This window comes from Lytechinus variegatus, chromosome 6 (genome assembly GCF_018143015.1).
Source record: "Lytechinus variegatus isolate NC3 chromosome 6, Lvar_3.0, whole genome shotgun sequence".
In the NCBI taxonomy this organism is placed as follows: domain Eukaryota; kingdom Metazoa; phylum Echinodermata; class Echinoidea; order Temnopleuroida; family Toxopneustidae; genus Lytechinus; species Lytechinus variegatus.
The window spans coordinates 39,369,122-39,380,158 of NC_054745.1; the positions used below are offsets into that span (position 1 = coordinate 39,369,122).

The window sequence follows — 11,037 nt, forward strand, 5'->3', positions numbered from 1 at the left end:
CGAGTGCGAAGAGCGAGCTTGAAATATTTGACAATCCGATCTGAAAAGGGGGTCAATTTAAGCTCTGTATTTCAAGCACTTTGAAGGAAAATTAGGAGGTGGATATGTATCACAGTTTTAAAAAGAGCTGTTGTATTTCATTATTATTATTTTGAGTTCTGAAATGGGACCAGGACATTCTAAAATTATTTCATCATATGAAAATTATGACTATCTTTCTAATTCTCTTCCTAAGCGCGAGATAAAACTTGTCGATATCCCATTCTGGAAAAAGGAGACAATTTGATTATTAGATTCAGAAGCGGATCTAGAGGGGTGGGGTGGGGTTGGGGGGTGCAACCCCCTCCCCCCCCCAAAAAAAAAAACTTGTAATTTTATTTTATTCGATTTCTATGAATTTATTCCATTATTATTATTATTATTTCTTTTGGGGGAGGGAGGGGGTTGGGCGAACAAATGTCACAGAGTCCCTTGCCCCCCCCCCCCAATTTGGCAACGACCTCTTTACCAAAAATAGTGTTTTAGATGCAAGAAAACGCCATTTTCACACACAGATTTTCAAAAATTTTCCCTCCCCCTCGCTCGCTCCGCTCGCTTGGACTCGGTCGCTACGCTCTCTCGCATACCACCCAACCCCCCCCTTTATAAAAAGCTGGATCCGCCCCTGACATTAATATCCAATAAGCCTGATGATAGTGCGAAATCTGTTAATATTACGACCTGAAAACTGGACATTAGCACTTCTGTGATTATGAATAAGATGCATGAGCTCATATATGTTTTCAGCAATCAATGCGAGAGCAAATCGCGAGCCGATCTTTTCCCTTCTTTCCCCCCCCCCCCCCCTTGGATCCGCCTATGCATAATGTCATTCATTTAAAGAGACTCGTACCAATATAAACATGTGGAAAAGCTTCATGATGTTAAAACGTATCCGTTTATGTGATGGAGTTTTTTTTCTTCAAAAGTGTGTATTTTATTTTGATACGCTCTGTAGTCGAATGGCATTGGTCACGGTCATCATACACGGAGGCATAACCACAGGCAGGTCGACGGTGAACGTGTTAATACACGTGTGACAATGCATCAATGATCCGTTTCGTTTATAATTATACTATATGTTGTTAACTTAAAAGCGATATAGAAAATATTGTTGGATTGTAGGTGCATTGCATTTGATCACTGTCTCAATGCATCAGATTAGCTCCGGTCTTCTTAAAATATCAAATAAGTATGGAGAGGAAGAATGGTAGGCTCATAATAGCATTTTGCTTAGCAGCACTCATCATAATATGTTTGTCGGTAGAGAGTAGTAACTCCACCTGGCTCCTGAAATCCCTTTTCAGGTTATCAGAAGTCCATGGGTCGAGATCTCCGATGTATGGAAATGCAAGTGGTCATTCGGAAAAGAGATTATCTTGTTACCGTCGGGTACAGGTGTGGGCGGGCAAAAGTAGCACCGGGACTCCGAAAAATATAGAATGCCCAGGTCTTGACTGTGGACTTAGTTATACCTTTGACAGAAGTTATGAGACTATGGCGAAAAGTGATGCAATCGTGTTCTTTCATGGATCGAGCTGGAATTGGACGGAGATACAGAAAAGACGACCACTGAACCAGGCTTGGGTGTTTTATTCTTTAGAAAGTCCTCGGTATACGTCCAAACATGCAGCGCCACCAGCCAAACTTGATCATTTATACAACTACACGATGTCATATAGGCCAACGGCATCGATTCCTAGTCCGTATGGACTCTACAATAAGACTCTTCCACAAATATCATCAGGTGAAAGTCGAAATTGGGCGAAGGAGAAAAGTGCCTTGGTGGCATGGATGGCATCCAACTGCGGAAGGACAACCTGGCGCCGCCACGACTTTGTGAAAACGCTCGCGAAGCACGTAAGCGTCGACATGTATGGTCGTTGCGGAAGCATGACTTGCGATAGATTTTCTAAAGAATGCAGGAACAAAATCAAGAATCACAAGTTTTATCTATCTCTCGAGAGCAGCGAATGCCGGGACTACATCACCGAGAAGTTCTGGTCTAACGCTCTCTTGAATGACGTCGTGCCCATCGTGTATGGTCCGCCGCGGGTAGATTATGAGCGCGTAGCGCCACCAAACTCGTTCATACATTTACAAGATTTCAAAAGCTTCCAGGAATTGGTCGATTTTATTCATCTTTTAGATTCAAATGATGCCCTATACAATTCTTACTTTGAGTGGAAAAAACATGGATCGGTAAAAATACTTGGTGAGGCAGTTGTTCTGTATCCACCATATATGTGTAAACTTGTCTCGAAGTTATTGGATGATGAAGACAAGCTGCGAAAATTTCACCAGGAAGCAGTTCACCCTTCTGTTCGTAATGACATATTAAGTTCTTGCTTTGAAGCAACTGGATTTCCACATGATTTCTAAAGTGTATATGTAGGGCTGTTGTGGCTCAGTGGATAAGTCACCGGATCGACTTTGAACCAAGAGGTCCAGGGTTCAAATCCCATCGCAACACTCGCGTACCTTTGGCAAGGTGTTTATCTACATTTGCCACTCATCACCCAGGGAATGGGTACCCGGTAGGAATTCCTTGAATGCTCGTGCACCGATCAGGGTGGCCATGCTAAGCCGGGATAATAGTATGCAGCAACAATTGTATTATTATTATGTAAATGTTGCATAAGAATAATATTATTCTTATTATCATTATTGGTAGTATTAGTGGTAGTAGTAGTAGTAGTAGTCGTCGTCGTCGTAGTAGTAGTAGTAGTAGTAGTAGTAGTAGTAGTAGTAGTAGTAGTAGTAGTAGTAGTAGTAGTAGTAGTAGTAGTAGTAGTAGTAGTAGTAGTAGTAGTAGTAGTAGTAGTCGTCGTAGTAGTACGATGTTTTCAACATCAATGTTGATTATGACTATGGTTGCAATAGCGCTGTTCACGAGGAATAATGAATTGTGTTATTCGGACTATTAACCACATATTGCCGAAGGAGCGTTTCACGAAAGGACTTGTCGGACGTTTTATCCTTCATGTCATATTTTTTCTCAATGTTACCTAATGCCTCGTTGCCACTGCCGTACGATCGCTTGCGAAAGCCACGATTGGCCTTCCGTAACTGATCGCAGAAATTTTTAAATCATTAAAGGACAAGTCCACCCCAACAAAAACTTGATTTGAATAAAAAGAGAAAATTCAACAAGCACAACACTGAAAATTTCATCAAAATCGGATGTAAAATAAGAAAGTTATGGCATTTTAAAGTTTTGCTTATTTTCAACAAAATAGTTATATGAACGAGCCAGTTACATCCAAATGAGAGAGTTGATGACATCACTCACTCACTATTTCTTTTGTATTTTATTATATGAAATATGAAATATTTTGATTTTCTCGTCATTGTCATGTGAAATGAAGTTTCATTCCTCCCTGAACACATGGAATTCCATTATTTTAACATTTTGTGCTTCAGGCAAGGAGGTCCTAATCGTCAAATTCGTAAAAATTGAAATATTGTATAATTCAAACAATAAAAAACAAAAGAAATAGTGAGTGAGTGACATCATCAACTCTCTCATTTGGATGTAACTGGCTCGTTCATATAACTATTTTGTTGAAAATAAGCGAAACTTTGAAATGCCATAACTTTCTTATTTTACATCCGATTTTGATGACATTTTCAGCATTGTGCTTGTCTGATTTTTCTCTATTGATTCAAATCAATATTTTTCTGAGGTGGACTTGACCTTTAAAAACAAATGCTACGATCAATACGATGGCCACAGCTGATCTGATAATCTGGTACGATGTTTAAGATCACTACCGTTACTCCACGATTTAGTACGCCCTTTTGCAAAACGTTTTACTTTATTTCCTTGTAATTATTAGACTATTAAAAAAATGTTATATTTCATTACATATAATGTAGATTTTCTTCAACCTTCATTTCTTTTCTTCAAATTTAAGCATGGGCACGCAAGCAAGTTCTTGGCCCCCGCACTAAGGAGAAAACAAAATAAAAGTGAATTAAATGCAGTTGGACTACCTACTTTATTCAACGTAATAACGAAACTTAATTTGGGAGTTTTACTGATGAGTGCTGAGAGAAGGATCAATCGCTGTGCTCAATAGACCACATATTGCTTAAAATTTATGGCAGATGTATAAAGCAAATGGTAGTTTGCGATAATAAAATTATATACAATATGATGAGGTAATTTTCACGTTATACTCATTTAAAATGTCGTTATTTTTATTTTTGTTATTATTTTTTATTGGGGGGTTGTGCCACACTGTATAAGAAAGAATGACAACCTGCCCCTATCTGACATTATTTCTGAAGCTACTAGTCTCCCAATTTCTGAAATTGTTAAAATGAATACATATGTTCTCAATGTCTTCACGATAAGATATTCAAAACGGTTCTGTATATCACTATTTTGGTAACACGTTTGAGATAAACTCATCATTCAATGCTTACAATAAGCCAGTTCGTAGTTCCTTTCTGCGCATGATCAAAAGATTCTACGCATGATCAGAAGAAGGTCATTTGTACTAAAATGACATGGTGCTTTAAAATCTAATGAGATAAGCACCAACTTTGATGTTTTGATTATTCATATATTCTTTTGAATTGTCGTTTTCATTTATATCCACAAAAAAACAACAATGCTTCCACGAACGACTGGTATTTCACAGTTTGCAAACTGAGGTCCAGATTTTAAAAAATGGGCTCAGAAAAAGTGCTTTAGGCATTTTGTGTTAATGCTGATTTATCAATTGTTTTAAGGTAATTCAAAGGTGCTGAACCCAAAAACGCTGTTTGCCAAACTTGATTCCGACGTTTTCACCCTCAAATCGGCAAAAAACAAAATGGCGGCATTTTTAATGCAGTTTCCCATATTAAACGATTTTTATGGGTGATTGTATTTAAAAATTTGGGATCTATGCGTTATTTTTGATACCCAGGGTTGCAAACATAATGTGTCCGATTGATTCGTTAGCCATCTATAATTCCAAGATGGCTGCCATGATTCACAGCTGCTGATTTGATAAATAATATGGCAAAATGTTTGATAATTTGGGGCAATGCTGGCATATTCACATTGGATATCTTTAACGTGTCCGCCATTTTTTCCTCGCCTGCATAGCAGAAGCAAGACATGGACGTCGCTTTTCCGACGGCGGCGGCGAAGTCAACATCAAATCTTAACCGCGGTTAAGTTTTTGAAATTTCATAATTTTTAGGGTTTAGATGTCTATTTCATGAAACTTAGGCATGTTAGGATTAAACAAAGTCTATTGACACAGGTTATAGTTACAAAACGTTGTCAAGGTTACCGGGAAATTCAACATAGCGTCCACAACGGCAGTCGTTGTACTATCAACTCCAAAAATAAAGTAAATCCTCAAAATCAAAATCATCAAAAAGCTTTTAAGGCAAATAATGAATCAGGACATGTTTACAAGATAGTGAGTGTGTCAGAGAATTCAAGATTACCTTCCAAAATGGCGTCTATAATGGACGTTGTAACTTTGAAATGGTCCAAATTCATATAATATCCACCTGGTAGAAATAACTTTGGGGTCTACCGAGAATAAAACAAAAATCATGATTCCAAAGGGAAAAATTACATTGGAAATATTTCAAGGTTTATCAGTGGTGCAGTTTTGCCCCCCCCCCCCAAAGGACTTTTTCAAAAAATCATGTCCAGAAGTCGTATTTTCAGAGCACCTTTAGAAGAGAAATGCACACTTAAATCACTGTATATCTTCATGAATAAAAGACACATACTGACTCATTTAGGAGCTGGTTTCCAGTCACACACCGTATAAGCGGTCATTCAAAACATACATTTGGCAAAGGCTTATCACTTGCTTGCATCGTGTGATTGAAACGTCAAATTTAAATGATACGAAACTGAGACTTGTAATCGATAAGTTCCGAATAATCCATTCTGTTTATTGTCATTTGTGTATTTACATTGTGTGTTTCAAACGAGAATTGTTTAGTCGTATGGCAACATGCATAAAATTTGGTTCTTTTTTCCCCAAAATGCACAGTAAATTGTTACAAACTACAAAAAAACGACATCATCTTCTGGTAATCAACCTTTTCCCTCGTATTATTTTCAAATCATCTTCAATAATCCAGTCATTCTGCACAACCTCAAAGTAATATAATGCTTCTTAAGGGGATTCTCATCATTTTTATTTTATACGTTTTCGATTTTACTGGCATTTTTCTTAAAAGATATATTGTAATCAGCAAACCTATAGATTATCAAACATTAAAAATGGGGTAAGGGAGGGGGGGGGTTAATGTCACAATTTCTACTTTTTAACAATACACAATGTGTCCTCGGGACGTTTTTTCCCCAGCACGAAAGTATTTTTATTCTCCCCCCCCCCCCCTTCACATAAAATTTTCGCTCCTTACGCTGACATATAGCTGCCTATACACAGCAAACGCGGAGTGGGGTCGACTGGTGATTGAGAATATACAATTTTGCTCCTTGATAATTCGTTGGAATGATTGCTTCGGCGAAACTTAGTTGGGGCGCCCTGGATAATATGCCTCTGAATCTACCAGAAAGTGTAAAAGTTAGTTTACATTAAATACAAATATGTCTGACCTACACATTTCAGTGAAAACGTACATGACCAAGGCAGAATGATAATGCTGCGCACGTGGCGCCCGATATAAGGCTTCATCTTTGAGTGAAGAATAATCTCGGGGATAGACATTATCATTCGCATCGTTGACACTTTCTCTCGCGATCTGTTACTTACAATTTACATGTATTTGCCATAAAGACGGACAAACGCATGTTACAAAAAACACAAAATGTCGGGAAAAAATGATATCCAATCCAAAATCTTCACACTGGTCACTGCACTGCCACTCCCGATTACAAGTGGTGCAACTTTCCAACCAATCGACTTGCGCGCCCTGGAATTCCGGAATTTGCATGTTGCAATACAATATGACAGAGGTGCATTTGTGCGAACACAAAGGCAATGAGCGTAAGTTAAAATATAGTTTTGACTAGATCTAGCCCTTGAAATTGACTACATTGTACCAATCCAGTAAATATAACCATCCAAAAAAAAATAAAAAATCCGGCGAAAATAGGGGGGGGGGGCGCGCGCCCGGGGCGCCCCCCTCTGGATCCGCCACTGCTATCTACCTACAATGTAAAAACATTTTTGTGCCTTTCTCATGATTTCAAGGGTCATATGATATAGGTGAAGACAGATTACAGGGAACCACTGTTGTCCATTTTGTCAAAAAATTGAAGAACGCTCCAAAAATTACATTCAAATTGGCCACCATTGTTACAAAAATGACAATACTTTATATCTCATCTAGTGCCACTATTTTGGTGTCTCGGTTTCTAAGACTCATGAAATTATGTTTGACAAGAATTAGTGACATAATTAGGTGGTGGTGCAACAATAAGTAAACATCCAAAAACAAACTTTAAAAAATAAGGTACACTTTCACCTAAAAATTTCCATAATTCACTGATAAGTATTTCAAGACACGTCATTTTTGTGCTCAGGACTATCCTATGGTTTCATGATTAGGGGATTGCAGTCATTTTCACGCAATTTTAGAAGTCGCTTTGGACGAAAAGGAAACTGACCATCTTTTTTATTTGTTCCGATTTATTATTTCAGCCTTCAAACCACAATACATGTAGTGAAGATTTTGTTCACCTAATTATGACTATGTTTAGCTGATGGAAGTATTTTAAGACTCACTTTGAAAGCCAACTTTAAATAATAGGCAAAATGGACCGCTTCATACCATTGTAACTAATCCAAAAGTATTATTCAGCCCTTGAAACCATAGTGTAGACATCAACATCATATTTCCCAAGTGGATTTTAAATAGATTTTAGACTCCTTAATTGGAAGCCATCTTGGATTTTTAGACATACAGGACCATTGATTGCCCTTGTAACTTATCCTAATGTATTACTTGACCATTTAAACCAAGGGTTAGACAAGATAATCATATACCCCAGGTGGATATTAAACAAACTATGACAGTTTTTAGTTAACAATAGCCATTTTAGACTCCAATTTTGGAAGCCTTTTTGGATTCTTGGACATGCTGGACCTCTGACTGTCCTTGTAACTTGTCCTTATTTATTACTTGACCCTTTAAACCATGGGTTAAACACCAAAATCATATACCCCGGGCTGATACTAAACAAACTATGTCAGTTTTTCGGTGAGAACGGCCTATATAGACTCCATTTTTGGAAGCCATTATGGATTTTTGGACATAATGGAACCACTAACTGTCCTTGTAACTTGTCCCAATCTAATACTTGACCCTTTAAACCATGTGTTATACTAAAAAATCATATTCTCCAGGCGGTTATTAAACAAACTGTGTCGGTTTGTAATTAACGACAGACATTTTATACTCCATTTTTGCAAACCATCCTGGATTTTGGACATGGAGGACCATAGACTGTTTTTTTTTACTTGTCCCAACGTATTTCTTGACCCATTAAACCATGGGTTAGACACCAACATCATTTGCCCAAGGCAGGTATTAAACAAACTATGTCGGGTTTGGGGGTTTTTAGATAACAACAGCTATTTTAGACTCCAATTTTGAAAGCCATCTTGGATTTTTGGACATAAAGGACTGTTGACTGTCCTTGTAACTTGTCCCGGTTTACTTCTTGACCCTTGAAATCACCAATGAATACAACCCAAATAAAAGACAATAAAATACGTAAAAGATGAATTATGATTTTTTAGGCCATGGCAGCCATTTTTCCGCAATCTTGGATTTTCAGGTACCCTGGAGTGCTTATGTTCACTCTTTCCTTTTTCGCCTTCCACCATTGAATACATATATGCACCGAAAAAGGTGTCTAGGGTAGATAAAGTGCCGGTTATTTTAATTTTCAGTTAATGGCGGCCATCTTAGATGCCATCTTGAAAATAACCACTTTCCCGGATACGGATTTTGGTGGATTTTAAGTATGTTATTTTTGAGATCAAATAGTACCAAAAACCGTTGACAAACATTTTTGTTACAAGTTTTGGGGGTCAGAATAGAGTAAAAATGGGTGTAGAATGGCGGCCATTTTGTTTTTGCCAATTTGAGGATTTTAACATCAAAATCAAGGTTGGCAAACAGCAAATTTGGACTCAGCGCCCTCAAATTATGTTAAAGCACTTCTCAATTCAGCATTAACACGATTTGCCTAAGGCAGTCTACTTTTCTCAAATCTGGACCTGACTAGTTTGCAAAGTACATTGTGCAACGTGCTAAGATATGCATTCAAAGTAGGAATGCAACAAATGCGTTCATTAAGTGTTCATTTGTGTGCTATTCTAGTCACCTGGTCTATTCAATTTCTTCATCCTGCTATGTAAGGCAAGCTTACATAATATCTTGCTTTGAAATCTGCCTATCATGATGAAAGAAATGAAAGGTGATTTGACCAAAATTGTCCATGAAGTAATTACGAACTGGTCTATACTATTTGTATTCGCCCCCCACTCCTCTTTTCTCCCCCCCTCTTCTATTCTCTCGTCCGTCTCCCTCCTTTTATAAATCTCTCTCCCAGTCTTTCTCACCCTCTTTCTATCACCCCTCCCCCTTCTCTCTCTCCTTCGTCCCCCCCCCCCCCCTCTCAGGGGAATGAGTGTTTCATGAAAAGGACTTGTCGGACATTTTATCCGACAAGTCCCGTTTTCTCAGTTACCATATTGCAACAATGCTTCTCAGCCAATCAAAATCAAGGAAAGATGTCAGATCCGAAAACTTGTTGGACAAAAGTGTTGATAAAGTGCTCTCCTGGGCTCCATCTTACAAAGAGTTACAACTGCTCCAATCAATCTCAACTATATGGAAATCCATCTATTTCATATCTTTTTTTAAACAGGAAATTTGCACAATGTACTTTGTGAACATAAAGAAGCGCGCTGCATTTTCAAGAAACGTTATTTAGAAAATATAATAGAATAACCATGCATTATACACGTTAGCGTTGCTGGCTTTCCATAGTTTTCGTTGATAGGATCAATGTCTTACTCTCTTCCCCTCCCTCCTTCTCACTCTCATATGTCTAGTTCCGCCTTCTATAAATTGATGTTATTTGTCGGTGAAAAAAACAATATTTATTTCCATTTTGAAACGTTGTTCTTCGACATGTTTGTAATGTAATTTATCCATTTTCAATATGTTGCCATATAGCCTCACCCACAAGTCTTCTCATTTGGAAATCCTTGCAATTATAAATATATATATATTTTTTTTGGATTAAATTGAATTTGATTGAGTCCGAGTGGCCATTTGGCAGGAATCGCTTATTTCTTATGGATGAATGTAAATTTATATTAGACAGCCCCCCTCCCCCAAAAAATAAATAAATAATGAAATAAATAAAAAAATAAATAAAAGTATAAAAATCTGATGGATGTTTCCCGAGAAGTATCCCAATCTGTTTCCTAAGCTATTTCTAATCTGGGAGAAAATCCAATAGGAAACCCACTTAAAACCAAAAACTCCGATTTCACTGGACAAAATGCAAAAATGCCCCAATGACAAGCATGGTCACTACGCTCACTCGTTTTTATTTTTTTTTAAATAGTGTAAGTATACTGCCCCCGCCTCAGCGAAAAAAATCTGCGTACTGACCTGATATGAGTGACTCCAATGTGTTATCAAAATTGACTTAATCAATTTAATAATGTTTATTTATGATGTACAGGGGGATGTTAGAGCAACCCCCAAAAGTTCAATTCATGTTTGAGGATATGAAAGAGAAGGTATACAAAGTGGGGTAGACCAATCTGGGCCTTACAAAGAGTTATGATTGATGCGATCAACCTCAAGTATGTGGAAATCCATCAATTTCATAACTTTTCTTTCAAAAATTTGCACAATGTCCTTTGAAAAGAAGGAGAAGCACCCTGAATTTTTAAGAAAACTATGAATGAATGAATATACATCATATCTAGAAAAAAATCTTTGATGTATTTTAGTTATTGACTTTGCTTGCTCTCCATA

At 37.6% G+C, this 11,037-nt stretch overlaps 1 protein-coding gene across 1 annotated transcript; it reads left to right on the forward strand.

The window, feature by feature from the left end:
* Positions 1-898: 898 nt before the first annotated feature.
* Positions 899-2,668, forward strand: LOC121416640 (alpha-(1,3)-fucosyltransferase 7-like). Its single transcript, XM_041610119.1, has one exon. It carries the CDS (start codon positions 1,234-1,236, stop codon positions 2,419-2,421), a length of 1,188 nt encoding a protein of 395 aa, XP_041466053.1. The 5' UTR covers positions 899-1,233; the 3' UTR covers positions 2,422-2,668.
* The last annotated feature ends 8,369 nt before the right edge of the window (positions 2,669-11,037 follow it).